Below are 22,452 nucleotides of genomic sequence, written 5' to 3' on the forward strand. Positions count from 1 at the left end.
GTCCTCTAGCACTGCAATGCAGTGCCTTAGACCGCTGCACCACTCGGAGAACTAAATCAAATCAAATCAAATTGTATTTGTCACATGCGCCGAATACAACAGGTGTAGTAAAACTGACTTTGAAATGCTTATTTACTAGCCCTTAATTAACTAACGATGCAGTTTTAAGAAAAATAAGAGTTAAGAAAATATTAAAGCGCAACAATACAGTAACAAATCAAATTGTATTGTATTGGTCACATACACATATTTAACAGATGTTATTGCTGGTGTAGCGAAATGCTTGTCTTCTTAGCTCCAACAGTGCAGTACAGTATCTAACCGTTCACAACAATGCACACAAATTTAAAAGTAAAATAATGGAATTAAGAAATATATAAATATTAGGATGAGCAATGTCGAAGTGGCATTGACTAAAATACAGTAGAATAGAATACAGTATATACATATGAGATGAGTAAAGCAGTGTGTAAACATTATTAAAGTGACGTGTTCCATTATTAAAGTGGCCAGTGATTCCATGTCTATGTATATAGGGCAGCAGCCTCTAAGGTGCAGGGTTGAGTAACCGGGTGGAAGCCGGCTAGTGATGGCTATTTAACAGTCTGATGGCATTGAGATAGATGCTGTTTTTCAGTCTCTCGGTCTCAGCTTTGATGCAACTGTACTGACCTCGCCTTCTGGATGATAGCGGGGTGAACAGGCCGTGGCTCAGGTGGTTGATGTCCTTGATGATCTTTTTGGCCTTCCTGTGACATCGGGTGCTATAGGTGTCCTGGAGTGCAGGCAGTGTGTCCCCGGGAATGCGTTGGGCAGACCGCACCACCCTCTGGAGAGTTCTGCGGTTGCGGCCGGTGCAGTTGCCGTATCAGGCGGTGATACAGCCCGACAGGATGTTCTCAAATGTGCATCTGTAAACGTTTGTGAAGGTCTTAGGGGCCAAGCCGAATTTCTTCAATCTCCTGAGGTTGAAGAGATGCTATTGCGCCTTCTTCACTTCACTGTCTGTGTGGGTGGACCATTTCAGATTGCCAGTGATGTGTACGCTGAGGAAGTTGAAGCTTTCCACCTTCTTCACTGCGGTCCCGTCGATGTGGATAGGAGCGTGCTCCCTCTGCTGTTTCCTGAAGTCCACAATCAGCGCCTTCATTTTGTTGACGTTAAGGGAGAGGTTATTTTCCTGGCACCACTCCGCCAGGGCCCTTACCTCCTCCCTGTGGGCTGTCTCGTCATTGTTGGTAATCAGGTCTACTACTGTTGTCATCTGCAAACTTGATGATTGAGTTGGAGTCGTGTATGGACACGCAGTTATGGGTGAACAGGGAGTACAGGAGGGGACTGAGTACTCACCCTTGTGGGGCCCTTGTGTTGAGGATCAGCGAAGTGGAGGTGTTGTTTCCTACCTTCACCACCTGGGGGCGGCCCGTCAGGAAGTCCAGGACCCAGTTGCACATGGCGGACAGGGCAGTGTGCAGTGCGATGGCGATTGCATCGTCTGTGGATCTATTGGGGCGGTAAGAAATTTGAAGTGGGTCTAGGGTGTCAGGTAAGGTAGAGGTGATATAATCCTTAACTAACCTCTCAAAGCACTTCATGGTGACAGAAGTAAGTGTTACGGGGCGATAGGCATTTAGTTCAGTTACCTTTGCTTTTAGGGTACAGGAACAATGGTGGACATCTTGAAGAAAGTGGGGACAGCAGACTAGGATAGGGCAAGATTGAATATGTCCGTAAACACTCCAGCCAGCTGGTCTGCACATGCTCTGAGGACGAAGCTAGGGATGCCGTCTGGGCCGGCAGCCTTGCGAGGATTAACACGCTTAAATGTCTTACTCACGGAACCTCTTGAGACGGTCCACGGCCCGAAGCCTCCAGTGACGATCCATGGCCCGCAGCCTCCATTGACGATCCATGGCCCGGAGCCTCCAGCGACGGTCGGCGGTCCGGAGCCTCCAGCGACGGTCGGCGGTCCAGAGCCTCCAGCGGGGGTTCCCAGTCCGGAACCTTCTGCGGCGATCTACGGTCCGGAGTCTCCGGCAATGATCCACGGTCCGGTTCCTCCGGCGACGATCCACGGTCCGGTTCCTCCGGCGACGATCCACGGACCGGAGCTTCCGGCGACGATCCCCGCACCAGAGTCGCCACCGAAGATGGCGGATCCGCGAGCGGAGTGGGATCTACGTCCCGCACCGGAGCCACCACCGAGGCTAGATGCCCACCCGGACCCTCCCCTATAGAGTTAGGTTTTGCGGCCGGAGTCCGCACCTTTGGGGGGGGGTACTGTCACGCCCTGACCTTAGAGTTCCCTTTTATTCTCTATTTGGTTAGGTCAGGGTGGGACTAGGGTGGGAAATCTATGTTTTCTATTTCTTTGTTGGCCGGGTATGGTTCTCAATCAGAGGCAGCTGCCTATCGCTGTCTCTGATTGGGGATCATACTTAGGCAGCCTTTTTTCCCACCTTTGTTTGTGGGATCTTGATTTTGTATTGCTGCTGTGTAGCCTGCAGAACTTTATGTTCGTTTTTGTATTTTGTTGTTTTGACGGTGTTCATTTTAAAATAAAGTAAAACGTTCGCCTACCACGCTGCACCTTGGTCCAATCTTTACGATGAACGTAACACTTCCTGACTGATGTCTTGAGATGTTGCTTCAATATATCCACATCATTTTCCATCCTCATGACGCCGTGTATTTTGTGAAGTGCACCAGTCCCTCCTGCAGCAAAGCACCCCCACAACATGATGCTGCCACCCCTGTGCTTCACGGTTGGGATGGTGTTCTTCAGCTTGCAAGCTTCCCCCTTTTTCCTCCAAACATAACGATAGTGATTATGGCCAAACAGTTTCCTCATTTCTCCAAATAGTATGATCTTTGTCCCCATGTGCAGTTGAAAATCGTAGTCTGGCTTTTTTATGACGGTTTTGGAGCAGTGGCTTGTTCCTTGCTGAGCGGCCTTTCAGGTTATGCCGATATAGGACTCGTTTTACTGTGGATATAGATACTTTTGTACCTGTTTCCTCCAGTATCTTCACAAGGTCGTTTGCTGTTGTTCTGGGATTGATTCGCACTTTTCGCACCAACGTACGTTCATTTCTAGGAGACAGAACACGTCTCCTTCCTGAGCGGTATGATGGCTGCGTGGTCCCATGGTGTTTATACTTGCGTACTATTGTTTGTACAGATGAACGTGGTACCTTCAGGCATTTGGAAATTGCTCCCAAGGATGAACCAGACTTGTGGAGGTCTACAGTTTTTTCTGAGGTCTTGGCTGATTTCTTTTGATTTTCCCATGATGTCAAGAAAAGAGACACTGAGTTTGAAGGTAGGCCTTGAAATACATCCACAGGTACACCTCCAATTGACTCAAATTATGTCAATTAGCCTATCAGAAGCTTCTAAAGCCATGACATAATATTCTGGAATTGTCCAAGCTATTTAAAGGCACAGTCAACTTAGTTACCAAAACCTGCGGGCTCTCCACTGCAGCCAACGTGAGTAAAATATTTAAACGTGTTAATCCTCGTAAGGGTGGCCCTGACGGCATCCCCAGCTGCGTCCTCAGAGCATGCGCAGACCAGCTGGCTGGTGTGTTTACGGTCATATTCAATCAAACCTTATCCCAGTCTGCTGTTCCCACATGCTTCAAAAGGGCCACCATTGTTCCTGTTCCCAAGAAAGCGAAGGTAACTGAGCTAAATGACTATCACCCCGTAGCACTCACTTCCATCATCATGAAGTGCTTTGAGAGACTAGTCAAGGACCATATCACCACCCTACCTGACACCCTAGACCCGCTCCCTAGACCCTAGATCCACTGACACCCCAGACCCTGGGTCTCGAACCCGCCCTGTGCAAATGGGTCCTGGACTTCCTGACGGGCCGCCCCCAGGTGGTGAGGGCAGGTAACAACATCTCCACCCCGCTGATCCTCAACACTGGGGCCCCACAAGGGTGCGTTCTCAGCCCTCTGTTGTACTCCCTGTTCACCCAGGACTGCGTGGCCATGCACACCTCCAACTCAATCATCAAGTTTGCAGACGACACTACAGTGGTAGGCTTGACTACCAACAACGACGAGACGGCCTACAGGGAGGAGGTGAGGGCCCTCGGAGTGTGGTGTCAGGAAAATAACCTCACACTCAATGTCAACAAAACAAAGGAGATGATCGTGGACTTCAGGAAACAGCAGAGGGAGCAGCCCTCCATCCACATCGACGGGACAGTAGTGGAGAAGGTGCAAAGTTTTAAGATCCTCGACGTACACATCACGGACAAACTGAAATAGTCCACGCACACAGACAGCGTGGTGAAGAAGGCGCAGCTGCGCCTCTTCAAACTCAGGAGGCTGAAGAAATTCGGCTTGTCACCAAAAACACTCACAAACATTTACAGATGCACAATCGAGAGCATCCTGTCGGGCTGTATCACCGCCTGGTACGGCAACTGCTCTGCCCACAACCGTAAGGCTCTCCAGAGGGTAGTTAAGTCTGCCCCCGGTGATGCATTGTGCAAACTACCTGCCCTCCAGGACACCTACACCACCCGATGTCACAGGAAGGCCAAAAAGATCATCAAGGACAACAACCACCCGAGCCACTGCCTGTTCACCCCGCTAACATCCAGAAGGCGAGGTCAGTACAGGTGCATCAAAGAGGGGCCCGAGAGACTGAAAAACAGCTTCTATCTCAACGCCATCAGACTGTTAAATAGCCATCACTAACATTGAGTGGCTGCTGCCAACATACTGACTCATCTCTAGCCACTTTAATAATGAAAAAATTGAGGTAATAAATGTATCACTAGCCACTTTAAACAATGCCACTTCATATAATGTTTACTTACCCTACATTACTCATCTCATATGTATATACTGTGCACTATACAATCTACTGCATCTTGCCTATGCCGTTCGGCCATCGCTCATTCATATATTTTTATGTACATATTCGTATTCATTCCTTTACACTTGTGTGTATAAGGTAGTTGTGAAATGGTTAGATTACTTGTTAGATATTACTGCATGGTTAGAACTAGAAGCACAAGCATTTCGCTACACTTGCATTAACACGTGCTAATCATGTGTATGTCACAAATAAAATTTGATTTGATTTGAGATATCATGTTGGCCTTCCGCATCTGCGACTGAAGGTGGCCGCAGTGTTTGTCAAACCATGAGACATCCCAAAAATTGGTCTTTTCACGAAAACATCTGGAAACTGTTATGACCACTCTATGGAAAGGGGATATACTCATGAACATGATGGTGTTTGCCGTCTTCCCTCTAACACCCCCACAAGTGTCACGGGACTCGTCTGAAAGTATGGAGGGAACTTTGGGGCAACAAAAAGAAGGGGTTAAATATGTGTCCTAAAAAACAAATATGTTTCTTATATCTCCAAGATATAGGACACACTTCAAAACCATATGCCTTACGACTTCTTTTTTTGACAGTCTTTTCTGCTTATGAATGTGTTATTCACTGCATTTCTATGTGCTATAATAGTAAAGGCCAAATTCAATGTTTTATTAAATGAAAATAGTTGTATATATTTTTTTTTGTACTTCAAATCAAATTTATTTATATAGCCCTTCTTACATCAGCTGATATCTCAAAGTGCTGTACAGAAACCCAGCCTAAAACCCCAAACAGCAAGCAATGCAGGTGCCGAAGCACGGTGGCTAGGAAAAACTCCCTAGAAAGGCCAAAACCTAGGATGAAACCCAGAGAGGAACCAGGCTATGAGGGGTGGCCAGTCCTCTTCTGGCTGTGCCGGGGTGGAGAACAGAACATGGCCAAGATGTTCAAATGTTCATAAATGACCAGCATGGTCAAATAATAATAATCATAGTAGTTGTCGAGGGTGCAACAAGTCAGCAACTCAAGAGTAAGTGTCAGTTGGCTTTTTCATAGCCGATCTTTGAGAGTATCTCTACCGCTCCTGCTGTCTCTAGAGAGTTGAAAACAGCAGGTCTGGGACAGGTAGCACGTCCGGTGAACAGGTCAGGGTTCCAGCAGGTCTGGGACAGCAGGTCTGGGACAGGTAGCATGTCCGGTGAACAGGTCACGGTTCCATAGCCGCAGGCAGAACAGTTGAAACTGGAGCAGCAGCACGGCCAGGTGGACTGGGGACAGCAAGGAGTCATCATGCCAGGTAGTCCTGAGGCATGGTCCTAGGGCTCAGGTCCTCCGAGAGAGAGAAAGAAAGAAAGAGAGAAAGAGAGAATTAGAGAGAGCACATTTAAATTCACACAGGACACCGGATAAGACAAGAGAAATACTCCAGATGTAACAGACTGACCCTAGCCCCCCGACACATAAACTACTGCAGCATAAATACTGGAGGCTGAGACAGGAGGGGTCAGGAGACACTGTGGCCCCATTCGATGATACCCCCGGACAGGGCCAAACAGGCAGGATATAACCCCACCCACTTTGCCAAAGTACAGCCCCCACACCACTGGAGGGATATCTCCAACCACCAACTTACCATCCTGAGACAAGGCCGAGTATAGCCCACAAAGATCTCCGCCACGGCACAACCCAAGGGGGGGCACCAACCCAGACAGGAAGACCACGTCAGTGACTCAACCCACTCAAGTGACGCACCCCTCCTAGGGACGGCGTGGAAGAACACCAGTAAGCCAGTGACTCAGCCCCTGTAATAGGGTTAGAGGCAGAGAATCCCAGTGTTGAGAGGGGAACCGGCAAGGCAGAGACAGCAAGGGCGGTTCGTTGCTCCAGCCTTTCCGTTCACCTTCACACTCCTGGGCCAGACTACACTTAATCATAGGACCTACTGAAGAGATGTGTCTTCAGTAAAGACTTAAAGGTTGAGACTGAGTCTGCGTCTCTCACATGGGTAGGCAGACCATTCCATAAAAATGGAGCTCTATAGGAGAAAGCCCTGCCTCCAGCTGTTTTCTTAGAAATTCTAGGGACAATTAGGAGGCCTGCGTCTTGTGACCGTAGCGTACGTGTAGGTATGTACGGCAGGACCAAATCGGAAAGATAGGTAGGAGCAAGCCCATGTAATGCTTTGTAGGTTAGCAGTAAAACCTTGAAATCAGCCCTTGCCTTAACAGGAAGCCAGTGTAGGGAGGCTTGCACTGGAGTAATATGATCAAATTTTTGGGTTCTAGTCAGGATTCTAGCAGCCGTATTTAGCACTAACTGAAGTTTATTTAGTGCTTTATCCGGGTAGCCGGAAAGTAGAGCATTGCAGTAGTCCAACCTAGAAGTAACAAAAGCTTTACTTAAGGCGTCCTAAACTTCTAAATCAAATAGCTAAATGATCAATGCTAGGACCATCTTAAAACAATTCTTGATGTTTGTAAGCTCCCCCCCCCCCACAATAGTTTAGACTTTTAGAGTCTTTATTTGATCCCCTCGCCACTCTTCAAGTCACCATCTGGGAGTGTCCTCAGCAACACGTGACGACGGAGGGCCCTCTGAGTGAGTTGGTCGGGGCTAGCGGCTGGTTTGAGATTCACCGATTGTTAACGCTTCTCACCACTTACTTCCTGGATGTCTCTGAGAGCTGTGCCTGTTGCAGCCTGATGACCTTGCTGGCCTCCTTCACCACCCTGTCCAGCCTGTTTTTGTTGCCTACATTAAGATTGCCAAACCAGGCCACCAACGAAAACATCAACATGGATTCAATAAAACTCCTGCAAAACAGTGTCGTCATTGTCTAGCTGACATTAAACGAGTTTATCTTTCTCAGAAAGATGAGTCCCTGCTGTCCCTTTTTACAAATGCGGTCTTGTTTGTGTGCGGAGGTCATTTAGAATAATAGCCAGTGTGTAGAATAATAGCCGTACACGCAAAGGATGATATTGCGTATTTCTACCTTTCTGTACCTATTCAGGATACATCGCCATGACGAAAATGACATTCATATGCATAAGTAGCATTTATATATCAAGGACGCATGATGTAATTCCGTTACCGTAACTCTGTTACCGGTTGTAAATCCACTTCACTTACTGTAGTTCAATAACCAAAAATGCGTTTTGTTTTTTTTCAAACTCAAGTTGTCATGTCATAGCTGAAACCCAATTCTTTCGGCAGATACCTTTGAATCTTAATTCGGGGCAGATATTTAACAGACTTTTTGGAAAACACACACACACACACACACACACACACACACACACACACACACACACACACACACACACACACGCATAGTGCATGCATGTCATCATTTTGCAGGTGTTAGTGTCTGACACATACAAAAGGTCCATTCCTGAACACTGGGTCTCCTGGCAGGGATTAGGGACCCTTGGAAACAACAGGCCCCTTGGCCCTAGGATACTGGTGTGGTGGTTAGCTTTTCTCTTTGCTGCTGTTCCAGGGTTAACAGTGACGCACCATCCTTACTGGAAGACACTCATACTCTTTCACAGAGTTGCAGAGGAGCTGGAACTGTGAAGTCAAGTTTAATCTAACTTAAAATCGGCGCGTTATAAATCCTTGTAACCAGACAGTTTCCATGGGGATGATGTACGTCAGAGTTGCCTAGTTTTCCTCAGGCGAATCATCCTAGTTTTAACCTTTTACTGCAGTGGGCTAAAATCAGGGTCACACAGTGTTTATTGGTTGTCTTAAACAAATCTATTTTGAAACAAAACTATTACTCACATGGTTATGGGCTTCAAAAAAGAAGAAACCTGTACCGTGTCAGATATAGAGGATTTTCAGAATGCATCCCAATACTACACTTTATACTACACTTTATATACAGTACCAGTCATCAGTTTGGACACACCTACTCATTCCAGGGTATTTCTTTATTTTGACTATTTTCTACATTGCAAAATAATAGTGAAGACATCAAAACTATGAAATAACGCATATGGAATCATGTAGTAACCACATAAGTGGTTAACAAATCATCGGTTTTACCCCTGTTTGAGTTCTGAAGTTTGACTCCTGTGACTCTGTTTTTGGGGATGGAGATTGGGGGACAGGGAGAAGGGCAGGTAGTTGTATGAAATGCAGTGGGGATTTTTCCTCTTTTTGTCACTTTTCTCTTTTCTTTACCCATCTTTCCTCTGTGCTGAAGTTTATGACTTTCTCACCGCCTGCTTGTTCGTAAACAAACAGGTTGCCAGGCAACTCTGGCAAACAGAGCTGGAGCTGGTTGTTAGTGGAGCGTCTCTTTTATCCCCAGCATTGTTCCTCAACGCCCAGGTCCCCCATCCCTCCCACCCCTCAACCTTCCTCAACCAGTCCCTACACCCATCCAAACCCCATGACCCCCCCATCTCAGGAATCTCAAGCCCTCTTCCTCTAATTCAGGTTTCGGGGGGACCCTCAGTACAAGAGGTGGCACTTTGGGTTCACTTCATTTCTGTAGAAAAATGTATCTCTGATCAGGATGGAATGCGTGTGTCTGCTTGCTTATGTATAGTTGGTATTCAAAGGTCTTCTGACGTTGTCTGTGTTACCAGTGTCATATCCTCAAAGTAGGACATCTGGATTAGTGCACAGAGTATTATTATAACCCCTCTTATGAGCCACCTATGTCCCTCCTCATGTTCTATCTATGGCCTATTGAAATGGGTGTGTGTGTGAGAGAGAGAGTATTGTGTGTGTGTGTGTGTGTGTGTGTGTGTGTGTGTGTGTGTGTGTGTGTGTGTGTGTGTGTGTGTGTGTGTGTGTGTGGAGGCGGGGATGTAAGGGGGGCTATGGGGGGGCAGAAGGGGTGTTTCTCTCCCTTCTCTCCCGTTGTCTCTCTCTCCGTCTCCTTGGACACACTGACGGATTCTCAGTCTTACTATGGCCACCACAACGGAGGAAAGGTCTCCTCTCCCTACCCAGATAGAACCACACAGACCCGGCCCAGAACCCATCCTGAGCCAGCTAGAACAATACCAGCCTCACCTAGAACCAAGACTAGAATGTAGTCTAGAACCCAGTCCTGGACCCATCCTAAACCAGGAGCAGACTCTATCTCAGACCCCTTTTCCTTCCCCATCCCCGTCCCACCGCGACAGAGAGGAGGAGGATGAGGACGAGGAGGAAGGAGGTAACACCGGACCAGGACCAGAGCCTGTGGGAGGTGAACATTCGGACCCGGAATGGGTTGAGGAGAGATTCCGTATCGATAGGAAGAAACTGGAGGCCATGCTGTATGGTAAGTTTGCTGAACAGGTGTGACGTGGTCTTGTGGTTATGCATTGACTTCCAGTGTGGTCATAAATTGACCAAGATTGAATCGCGACAGTGCGCTCCATAAACTCGTACGGTTACCTAAGTTGACTCAGAAAAACGTTTGACTTCCCAGTACAGTAATTGTAATGCTGTCCACGGATCGTCTGCATAATGTGAACGCTGAGAAGCTCTTAGCATCTGTCTGGCACAGCACCTCCGTATATAATTGCCAGGTCATTAAGCAGCTGTCGTCATTGTTGTTAAGCACGGTTAAAGTTTCTGCCTTGATGATTTATAAGGTTGCTTGTGTATTCACAGACGTGAGGCTCAGACGGGGTTGCTGTAGTGTCATCATACCCATTCTGTCATGACAATAGCGTAGAGGTGTCTGTCTCTGTTGGGTATCAGTGCAGAGCAGGTCTGTGGCAAACTTCCTCCCCTGTGTTACAGTGGAGACTCTGATAGGAGTAGTGAATTAGAAGCTGTTACTTCTCTCCCTCAGCCTTGACGTGGAAGAATCTGAGTATCTAAGCGGCTTCATGTTGTTCATAGAGTGTATGGTTTGTTTTAGTGTGTGTGTGTGTGTGTGTGTGTGTGTGTGTGTGTGTGTGTGTGTGTGTGTGTGTGTGTGTGTGTGTGTGTGTGTGTAAAAGAGAGAGAGAGAAAGAAAGAGAGAATGGGTGTTTGCATGGGTAGTCCTGTGAATAAGCCACACATCACACTGTGCCTGCCAGCCAGTTTCTGATAAACATCCTATTCTCTTTCCCCTAAGTGTTAGTTAGCATGTTAGCATGCTGTGTTGGGACTGAGATCTGGGACGTTAGGGTGTGAATAATAACTATAGAGGGAAAAGTTCTCCTAGTTGTTTTCCATCAATTTATTGAGTTTGACAATGTTTGTTATTTATTTTCTGGTGGGGTAGGGGGTCCATGCGTCAGTGAAATACCTTTGACGCGATTAGCTGTCTCTGGTCTTTTGGTGCCCCCCATTCCCTCTCTCTCCGCCCCATGCTGCTCGCTCGCCCATTCCTCGGTTTCGGGGGAGCGTAACCCATGGCGATCAGGGGACGGGGGCTTTTTATGGGGGCTCCCCCCTCACCCTGTAAATGTCATTGTGAAGCGATGGCCTTTTAAAAAATGTTTACCTTCCAGCCCCTCGTCCCCCTCTTCTCTGCAAATTTCAACTCTTCCTGTTTAAATGTTGACCCTTAGATCTCACATACTTCTCTCTTTGAGGAAAAGTGTTGCTTAGACACAAACAAACCATTAACCTGTCTGATTATTGTTGATATTAGATGAATGTGTGTTTGTATATCTTTATACCTCCGATTAGGTGCAATAAGTAACTCTCTCTCTACCTTTCCGTCTCTCTCTTCTCTTTCACTCTCCTCTCTTTCTGTTTACTCAGCCCCTAGACATGGAGAGGGACCTACAGGTGAAGAGTTCTTTGAGAGAGTAAGTATGCAGAACGAAGGTCACACTGACACTGAGAATAAAGGATGGAGATAAAATAAATCAAATGATAGGCAGACATTCATATAATGTGGAAAATAACTCACTGAAATGAAACTACATGCAATTAAAAGTCTACAGATTTACCAGAGGAAATCTGTATAGAGAACATGAAAGGTCACAGACTGACTGTCGACATTGTTTCTCAGCAATTTGTCATTGTTACGGCGGTGATGAACCTCTTTGAGATGCTAATGAAGTATTGTCTTCTCTGAATAGGACGTGTTTTGGTGTGTGTGTGTGTGTGTGCGTGTGGGATGTATGGGCTGGTGTTACTCTCGTGGTAAAACACCTGTCTTTCGGACACACATATTGACACCTGTTTTTTTCTGGCATGTTGTCTTGCAGGTGATGGTGGAAACTAACACCCAGGTGAAATGGCCATCCAAGCTGAAAATAGGAGCCAAGTCAAAGAAAGGTGATGTTACCTCTATCTGATCTAGAACACCTGACACCCACATACTCAAACAATCTGTCTGTCTGTCTCAATCTGTCTCAAGTCTCAATCTGTCTCAATCTGTCTCAAGCTGTCTCAGTCTGTCTCAGTCTGTCTCAATCTGTCTCAAGTCTCAATCTGTCTCAGTCTGTCTCAAGCTGTCTCAGTCTGTCTCAATTTGTCTCAGCCTGTCTCAATCTGTCTCAGTCTGTCTCAATCTGTCTCAAGCTGTCTCAGTCTGTCTCAATCTGTCTCAGTCTGTCTCAATCTGTCTCAATCTGTCTCAATCTCCTATACAACTTGATATTCAATATTATACAAAAAGTATGTCTTTTAGATTAATTGTTTGTATCCTGTTGTATCGATAATGCAGACCCCCATGTGAAAGTGGATGGGAAAAGAGCCAATGTTCTAGAGGCCAAAAAGAAAATTCTAGAACTTTTGGAGACAAAGGTGAGTGTCCTAAACTGAGGTATAATCAAATACCTCACATGTAATTAAGTCAACTAACTAAAGACAGTTAGTTAAACCCATGCTCTCCTGAGCCAGGTCAACAAGGTGACCCTGAAGATGGACGTGGCCCACACAGAACACTCCCATGTGATCGGGAAAGGGGGCGGGAACATCAAGAAGGTGATGGAGATTACGTCGTGCCACATCCACTTCCCCGACTCCAACCGCCACAACGCCACTGGAGAAAAGAGCAACCAGGTACTGTCTCTAAGTAACCCAGAACAGTTTCTTAGCAACTGTCTCTAATCAACCAGGTACAGCACCTTAGTAACTGGATATTGTCCCGTAGCAACCAGGTACTGCCTGTTAGTTATTGTCCTTAAGCAATTTTATTTTGTCTCTCCCCTCTCTCTGCCTCCCCTGTCCAGGTGTCCATCGCTGGGCCTGTCCAAGGGGTGGAGGCAGCCAGGAAGAGGATACGTGTCAGTGTCTCTCCATCTTAATGCATGGGTGGCCTTCATCTTTATTTTGTGCATGTGATCTATACACCATCATGACCTCTCACCCTTCCCTCTTCTGTGTCCCTCAGGACCTTCAGCCGCTGGTGTTGACCTTTGACCTACCAGTGACCCTGGTGTCCCAGGCCCTGCCAGACGCAGCGTCGCCGGTCATCCAGCAGGTGGCGCAGGCTCTGGGGGTCAGTGTGAGCTTTAGGGCCCAGCCTAGACTGTACAGCAGCTGCTGTGTGGTTAGAGCACTTCAGGGAAATTCCGTCGCCATCAAGGTCAGTGGAACACAGATGTACTGAGAGCCACACACACAGATAGATACAGACACACACACACAGATAGATACAGACACACACACACACAGATAGATACAGACACACACACACACAGATAGATACAGACACACACACACACAGATAGATACAGACACACACACACACAGATAGATACAGACACACACACACACAGATAGATACAGACACACACACACACAGATAGATACAGACACACACACACACAGATAGATACAGACACACACACACACAGATAGATACAGACACACACACACAGATAGATACAGACACACACACACAGATAGATACAGACACACACACACAGATAGATACAGACACACAGATAGATACAGACACACACACACACAGATAGATACAGACACACACACACAGATAGATACAGACACACACACACACAGATAGATACAGACACACACACACAGATAGATACAGACACACACACACACAGATAGATACAGACACACACACACAGATAGATACAGACACACACACAGATAGATACACACACACACACTCCCCTTTCTCTGTCTCAATGTTTTCTCTATTTCTTTGTGACTTTTAGATGCACTTCCTCCTTACTTTCATAAAGAGAAACCTCCACTTGAAAGAGAAAAATTATTTAATATGATTCTATATATGCACACATTCTCTCTCTCTCCCTCTGTCACTCTCTGTCTCTCTCTCTCTCTCTGTCTCTCTCTCTCTCTCTCTCTCTCTCTGTCTCTCTCTCTCTCTCCCTCTGTCTCTCTCTGTCTCTCTCAATTCAATTTCAATTCAATTTCAATTTCAGGGGCTTTATTGGCATGGGAAACATATGTCTACATTGCCAAAGCAAGTGAAACGGATAATAAACAAAAATGAAATAAACAATAAAAAATGGACAGTAAACATCAAACACACAAAAGTTTCTAAAGAATAAAGATATTTCAAATGTCATATTATGTCTCTCTCTCTCTCTATCTCTCTCTCTCCCTCCTGAACCCTAACAGAAGGCGGTGTGTGTGCTGATGGAGCTGCTGCTGGGGTCAGAGCTTGGGTCTGGGGGTCAGGGTGGGGTCATGGGGGTGGTCAGCACCCAGCTGGACGTGACCTCCCAGCAGCACCTCTTCCTGCTGGGGCAGAACGGAGCCCACTTCCTGGGGGTCATGCACCAGACCCAGACCCAGATAGTTCTGCCAGACCTCAGTGCCCCACAGAACCCCCCCTCACTGCTCATCCAGGGAAGCCCAGACGGAGTGTGTCTGGCCAGGCAGCAACTCATGGTGAGGAGCGGTCAAAGTTGACGTTTTTATTTTGATTGATTATTTGATTCAACCAGACAGACAATTAGATTTGAGGTAAAAGTGGAACCTTGTTCACTGTGGAGAGTTTTCTAAGAGAGGACCCGTTAGAGAACCCTCTGTTGTCATTCTACAGGACTGTCTGCCTGTGTGTCTGATGTTTGACATGCGTGAGGATGGGGAGGCAGACCCTCGTAAACTGGCTCAGATGATGCAGAGTCTGGGGGTCTTCATCAGCGTCAAACCCAAAGTCAAACAGACCGCCAAGGTACAATAGTGCGATAGCAAGTGTTATAGTCGTATTATTGCTAAATGTTTGGTACTTTAGTGTCTAATGAAGTACTGTACTGTGTTGGACTATATATCCTGGTTTGTGTGACATGGGGAGAATCTCAATTGCATACTCCTTGCGTCCTCTCTCCTCGCCCTCTTCTCAAAATCCATTGGATGAGAAAGAGGTCCCTCCCCTCTGACCATCGCCTCCAATGGGTTTTGAGAAGGAGGCGTGGAGAGAGGAGAGAGGATAGAGGACATGAGGAGTATGCAATTGAGATTCTCCCATTGTTTTGTGTGTTGGACTACATTTCCTGGTTCGTATGACATGGTGTTGTGTGTTGGACTACATTTCCCAGTCAGTGGTGGTAAAGGGTCTGGAGAGGAACATCTCCAGTCTGTACGAGGCTCGGAGGCTGCTGCTAGGGCTGGAGTCCAGCGAGGTCACCATGACAGCCAAGATGAACTCTGACCCCAGGTTGGCCGGCAACGGGCTAACCAACTACTGGCTCAACATGCTGCTGCAGCAACTCCGCCTCTCCGACCACGGTGGGTGTGTGTGTTAGTGTCTTTTCATTTATGTATCACTGTTTTCACCTGTCCTATTCTAATCTCTAATCTGATCTCCATTTGTCTCAGGCTCAGTGCCCACCACTGAGGCTGTGATTGGCTCTTTTTCCCAATCTAAACCCCACCCGTCCCCTCCACCAGGCCTGACTCCGCCCTCTGAGGAAGTGAGGATGGGACTGAAGGGGAAAGAGAGCAGACAACTGGAGAAGGTGTGGAGAGATCGGGTCACCGTCAGATCCCAGTATTAATCCACATAACTAACAGACAACACTACAAAAAAACAGCCACCTTTACCCCTCTCGTACTAGACTCAGTGAAGTACTGTGAGAATTTGAGAGAGTGAGAGATATAATGGATCGATACCACAGGAGGCTGTTGAGGGGAGGACTGCTCATAATAATCACTGGAACGGAGTGAATGGAATGGTATCAAACACATAGAAACTATTTGTTTGATGAGTTCAATTCCATTCATTCCGTTCCAGCCATTACTATGAGGCTGTCCTCGCCAATTAAGGTGCCACCAACCCCCTGTGATTTATACAGTAGTAAGGCGTTTCCCTGCAGGGGATTTGATTCTGCAGTTGTCCTAAGGGTGGTGCTATTGGATCAGTCGGATCAGGTTTGACCAATGAGATCACCTCTGTTTCTCCAGATCCCAGAAAACGAGGATCCGTCCGGCCTGTCCGACGAGGACGAGAGCCCTGGCTCGATGACATCAGAGCTGAGTGATGTCATGAGCCAGGTCAGGATGATGAGTCGGAGGAGCAGCCTCCAGGGTCCTGAAGTGTGCAGGTTCCTCAACCAGGGGAGACGCCACTCAACAGGCCAGGTCATGAGGTAAACACATTCACACTAGGGAGTGTACTGTGACATTAAGTTGTTCCTAGACACAATGGGTGAGGTTAGGATTTTGGTTGGATAGGCCCAAATATCTGTGGATTGGATCTTAGATAGGAGCCCCTGTTTTTTTCAGAAGGGAATGAAAAACTATAAAACAAAACATTTGCATTTTTATCTTAATTTAGTGTATGTTTAGCCTTTTGTTCTACTGTTTGTTTATATTGCCTCTGGAAAATAACAAGAACATTTGGGACCGCAGGCTTATTGTTCTGCAGTTTAGCAACACTCATTCTAAATAATAATGTCAGAAAGGTACAGGTATTGCATTTATTCATTCCCTCTCACCAGTATCATGTCTCAATGTTCCTTACTGCCCTTGGATTAGTTGAGAGAGCTACTAAGTGAGTCCTACAAAACAGCTTTCACACTGTGGCTCAGACCTGACCTTGGTCTCACTGCCGCTGCTCTGTTGCAGACTGCTGGGCGGAGAGAAGGAGGGAGGGCGGAGTGAGAGACGCAACAGCCTGAGAGAGATGGAGGGAGGGAGGGGTGATAGTGGATGGAACAGCCTGCGAGAGATTGGGGGAGAGATGAGTGACACTAGACGGAACAGCCTGATGAGGGATTTGACTCCGACTCAGGACACTCTCACTGATGTGTCAAGGAGCGAGGTGAGACTCCCTCTGATTTCAAATGATTTATTAACAGGTTTGTTGCAGCTAGAACTTTTAAAAAAAAACCTGAATGAGAACTATGGAGGAGCATATTATGTGTCACACGGTGTGACGTTGTAGACTGTCTCACCAATTGATTTGACCTCTTTCTTTGAGTCTTACAAAATCAAATTTGAAGAATTTGATTGGGTGTATGTGGTAGTTGTTGTTTTTGCCCTTATTTGTCCACTTGGTGCCCCTGAACCAAAGGTTACCGTGGGGATAACATGTTTATCTCCGCGGTAATGGCAGGACGTGCTAGGTTAAGTCATATTCTGTTCTGTTCTCTCAGTAAATCAGGTCCCCCCCCCCAGGAGACATCATTTACAGAACAACATAACTGCATTTCTTCGTCCCCCTTTTCCTGTTTCTGCAGGATTATGACTATGAGATGAAGAAACTGCTGGCAACTAGAGGTTAGACCTTTTTAAATGCTTCTGCCTTGTTGTGTGATCAGAAGCCCAGCTCATTAAAAACACCCTTTTGGTTTGTCCAGGGTTCAGTCACACAGAAAGGTATTTTTGGACCTGCAGAGGAGTCCTACAAAGAGGGACCCATTTAGCAGCTGCACCTGGCCAAATTAGCTTTCATTGCATATCATTGGGATGGGTCACTTGCCACTGTCTGTTATTGAGAGACGAGGCAGCTCGTGTTTGTTATTCAGATCAGTGACGGAGGGAACCCATTAATGAGCCAGAGCCTTGAGTGAGAGAGGACCTATTTACGTGCTGCACATTGCCAGAGAGGTGATGGAGGGGATGCACTTATGGGCTGCGCCGTGCCAAAGTTAGATAGAGGATCATTGCTACTCCCACTGAATGTACACACTCTGGTGTCTGATACACTGTCTCAGCCACACAACCACACACGCGCACACACACACACACACACACTCTCTCTCTTTACCATCATTCAGAATGAGGGATATTCTGAGGATCTTTAGCCAAATGGTTCTAAATTCCCTCAGTGTTGCTTTATGGGATTATGAATTAGCAGTTTGAATGAGCCATCTGCCTCGTGGTCATTACGATACTCATGTGTCTATCTATGAGAGCTAGACACACACACACACACACACACACACACACACACACACACGTGCGCGCGCACACACACAACCGTTTTTGTATTTTTACACATCACACACTCCTACATGGATCCTGTAATACACACTTTCACACTAATTTCAATGTGTTTAGTGTCTATGCCTATGAGATTCTTCATGAAGTTTTATGGTTCAGTGCAATTAAACACTGTTAAATGAAATACAATTAAACACTTTTTTCTGTCTGCATTATTCAACACCTGACAACCGCGGCTTACCAATTAAACCACTGTGTCTACTTGTGAGTGATTTATATTTATAACTTGGTGTGTATGTTTCTTAGAGTGCGTGTTTATGTTTTTGTCTGTGTGTCTATCTGATCTGTCTATGGCTGCATTTACACAGGCAGTCTAATTCTGATTTTTTTGCCAATAACTGGTCATTTGAACAATCAGATCAGATCTTGAGCCAATAATTTGGCCCCAACAAAATCAGAATGGGGCGTCCTGTGTTAACGCAGCCTACGTGTGTGTGTGTGTGTGTGTGTGTGTGTGTGTGAGATGTATTTTATCTCTACTCTCCCAGCCATGCAGAGGAATCCGGTGGTGACAGAGGTTCGGACCCCCACTGATACCTGGAGTGGTCTGGGCTTCTCTAAGTCCATGCCTGCCGAGGCTGTTAAGGAGCTACGCCACGTCAGCCGACGCAGCTACAAACCTTACCTGGCAAACACTGGCCAACAACAACAGGTACAACTGCTAATATCTTACCTGTACTAGAATCCCTATAAACCCTACCTGACCAACCCTGGATAGCAACAGGTACAGCTCACCTTACTAGCTACTATCAGCTTACCTGGGGGAAATTGGCCAAAGAGTTTAAACCTGCATTAAACCAGCATCACCTGTGATGCTATTTCACCTGTACTAGGGTTATCATCTTACCTGCTTTGACATCAACCAACGATCCATTTTCCATGGGCTGTGTTGGTGACCTGTCCTCTTGGTTTAGAAGCTGTCAAGCAGCTGGCCTCGCTAAATGCTCTGTGGACAGCCACTGAACACCACGCTAATTTGGGTTAATAGATACGAGTGGGAACTGTCTGATGGCTTCTGTGTTGTTCTGCGCTAGGGGATTTAGGAGTGCGTATCTTGTGTTCCGCCTGATTTTTTATTTTTTTTTGCGAGCTTGGAGAGGCATTGAGCTGGGTGAGAGTTTGTTTAGGAATATGATTATTCTCAATGTTATTTGGCTCGATTGGTTTTCCTGCACTGAGAAATGCCAAGAGCCGGAGAGAAACCGTGAGCACCAATTACCACCCTGTCTCATCCACTCATCCTCAGGGAGGGAGAGAGAAGGAGAGAGTGAGTGAGAGGGGGGTGGAGGAAAAGTGAGGAACAAAGCGAAGGGAGTATAAACAAGCGGAATATATGCAATTAAACCCCATCTCTCCCCATCCTCTCTCCCACTATTTTCTGCCTTTTGCTCTACCTCTCTATGTAGACATGGGGCCCACAGAATGCGAAGGAGAAAGTGTCCAATGGCAGTAATTCAGAGAACTGGCGTGACAGACGTGGATCATCCACTTCATCGTCCCCCATTTTCCCTTCTCCATCTTCCTCCTCCTCTTCCTCCCCCTCTAACTTCTCCTCTTCCTTCTCCTCCACGTCGTCCTTCCCGGCATTTGCGTCTTCAACAAACAGACCCCGAACCGATAAAACCTGTACGTTTCTTTGTATTTCTCTAACAGAGAGGGTGTGTCTACAAAGAGAACTGTGAATGAAATGCAATCCCAATGTCTGGCTGATCTTCAATGTAGTCAGTATCAAAGATGTGCTTTAAATGTCTTCCATCTGAGAAATATAGAAAGATGTGAGAGAGACTTTGTTATGCTTTCTGTCGTAACTGTTCCTTCTGTCACTCCCCTCCTCTCCAATCCTCCCTGACCACTTCACCTTTGACCTCTGACCCCTAGCGGAGAGCTTCCTGAGCTGCAGTAACTACTTTGAGTGCATGTCCTCCGTGAGGGCGTTGACTGCTAGCCAGCGGAGCTCCTCCCCCCAGCCTACAGACGATCTCCCAGAGCTCCTGAGCCAGCTCGGCATGGGGAAGTACGTCGACGTGTTCCAACAGCAAGAGGTACAGACAGACAACTAGCACCCCCTGGGGCATAGGAGTAACACATTCACAGAGAAACGGGTCATTCCTCTATCTGTTGAAGTAGCCAACATAGGCAGGACTGACTAAGATGTTTTCAGTGGCACAGAGGATGACTCAGTGAGCATCCAGTCGTCTATGTACTGTCTCAGTAACTCTGTTTTCATGCCCCTATTTCTGCAGATTGATTTCCAGACTTTCCTGACTCTGTCTGACGAGGATCTGAAAGAGGTGGGAGTGTCCACGTTTGGAGCGAGAAGGAAGATGTTATTGGCCATCTCAGGTGAGTGATCGGTAAACGCCATATAAAACCAATCCACTTTTTTAATGACACCTTATGTATAGAACATCTCTCTTGCGCTCTTCTCTCTTCTCTCGCTCTCTCTCTCCATCCACCCATACATCCAGATCTAAACAAAAGCAAAAGGAAACTGTCAGAGACGCCTGCTGTGAAGCCAGGCTACCTAGAAGGTGGGGCAAGTGGCCGGCTCCCACGAATCATAGATGAGGACACCACTGCTCAAAGAAACCACTGGTGAACCCCACACAACATTACCTAACCTGGGTAGAACTGCCTGTAAAAACAGATCCATGTTCAGATTGGCTTCGACGTATCCGAACCTTGGTGGCAAACCCTAAAATGACTTTAGATCGGTGTCTAGGGACAATTTCATCCTACTGCCATGCCGTACACCAGCAGCCTTTACCCAAAGCCTGTCCCGACAACCTCGAGACCAGAGGGACCCTAGCATTGGTAAGACTCCAGTATTGTCTAAAGGAACGCTGAGCATTCATACAAACTATGTGACTCTATGTGGACTGTCAAAGACATTCTCTCTTCTCTATTGGCCTCTCTTCTCCCCAGATAGTGCCTTATGCAAGCCTGTGTTCCTCTACACTGTGTGTTGCGGGTTGAAGTCCACTGTTAACCACATATATGCATTGTACATAAATCTACAAGGGAAAAATGAGAATGTATGATGATATTATTTAGAGATGATTATTAAACGTTTCCAAAAACTTGCCTCCTCTTTTTTTTTTTTTACCCGCGGACTCAACCAAATGTTTTAGGAAAACCAATTGATCTGAATTAAAACCTTCGTTGGAATGACCTGTATGTTAGTACAGTAACTCAAATATATTTTGTAGGCCGTCATTGTAAAATAAGAATTTGTTCACTGCCTAGTTAAATAAGAAATAAAATAAAAATGTATTTTGTTCCAATAAGTTAGAGGTCCATCGCTAGATGGCACTGACGTCACAAACAGTGTGCTTTTTTTTTTGTAGGTTCAGTCACGTTCTCCACCCCTCATTATTGCGTCAATAGGCCTAATTAATTATACGTCAATTTTAGAAGGAAATCAACCAGCAACGACATTAAATAGAGCTAGATGGAAAGCCGGGAGTTGGGTTGATGCTATATGAACAGTCAGATTTTAAAAAAAGAATTAACCAAAAAAATTCTAGCCCAACGGGATTTATTCTCGTGAGTAATGTGAAACGCCTTTCAATATTGTTTCTCCTCACCTGAGCGCACATCTAAAAGTTCCAATTACATTTATCATCCGTTAGCGTGAAGCCATTGCCTCCGTATTTGAGTCGTTTCTCATTTATGTAGAATATTGGTAATTAGGTGGGATCACGTAGGCCTCTGGGGGCCAACGACCGAGTATACACGACATTGCTAGACTAGATTGACGCGTTTAATCATACCAAAATGAAATTATTTAGTGTAATTTTAAGTGAGAATTATCTTGCCATTTTCTCAGTAAGGCTATGTGCACATGTCTTTGATAAACATTTGGCATAACGATACAAACAAGACCTATAGAAAGCAGAGCACTTCCAAACCGGGCTGGTTGCTGCTCATCGCACCCGTGGCGCTGCCGTCGCATGTCTCATCAGTCACACTGCGCACCAGATGAAAATATCCCCGGGGAGTGACAGCCACTCCGTATCCACTCAGAGTGCAGATGTGTCGGCCTGCCTGGTCCTAGAGCCAGGAGAAATTAAAGAGGATGTGGGGGGACTGGGTTGGGAGAGATGATCCCCGCTTATTTTGACTCCCGAGTGGCGCAGCGGTCTAAGGTACTGCATCTCAGTGCAAGAGGCGTTAATACAGTACCTGGTTCGAATCCAGGCTGTAGCACATCCGGCCGTGATTGGGAGTCCCATAGGGCGGCGCAAAAT

General features: G+C 46.5%; 1 protein-coding gene across 2 annotated transcripts; it reads left to right on the plus strand.

The window, feature by feature from the left end:
• Nucleotides 1-9,755: 9,755 nt before the first annotated feature.
• Nucleotides 9,756-21,284, plus strand: bicc2 (bicaudal C homolog 2). 2 transcript variants are annotated; one of them, XM_029731652.1, is made up of 19 exons: nt 9,756-10,142; nt 11,567-11,613; nt 12,019-12,088; nt 12,480-12,559; nt 12,656-12,817; nt 12,988-13,041; nt 13,149-13,343; nt 14,372-14,644; nt 14,799-14,930; nt 15,295-15,484; nt 15,575-15,714; nt 16,160-16,344; nt 16,823-17,018; nt 17,437-17,476; nt 18,691-18,854; nt 19,609-19,828; nt 20,081-20,244; nt 20,446-20,545; nt 20,671-21,284. In XM_029731652.1, the coding sequence occupies exons 1-19, from the start codon at nt 9,785-9,787 to the stop codon at nt 20,799-20,801; spliced, it is 2,901 nt and encodes a 966-aa protein (XP_029587512.1). In that variant the 5' UTR covers nt 9,756-9,784; the 3' UTR covers nt 20,802-21,284. The 2 variants fall into 2 exon arrangements, with proteins under 2 accessions (XP_029587512.1, XP_029587521.1); XM_029731661.1 differs by having other exon boundaries at nt 15,647-15,714.
• Nucleotides 21,285-22,452: the final 1,168 nt, after the last annotated feature.

The sequence above is a fragment of the Salmo trutta genome, chromosome 3, assembly GCF_901001165.1.
Source record: "Salmo trutta chromosome 3, fSalTru1.1, whole genome shotgun sequence".
NCBI lineage: Eukaryota > Metazoa > Chordata > Actinopteri > Salmoniformes > Salmonidae > Salmo > Salmo trutta.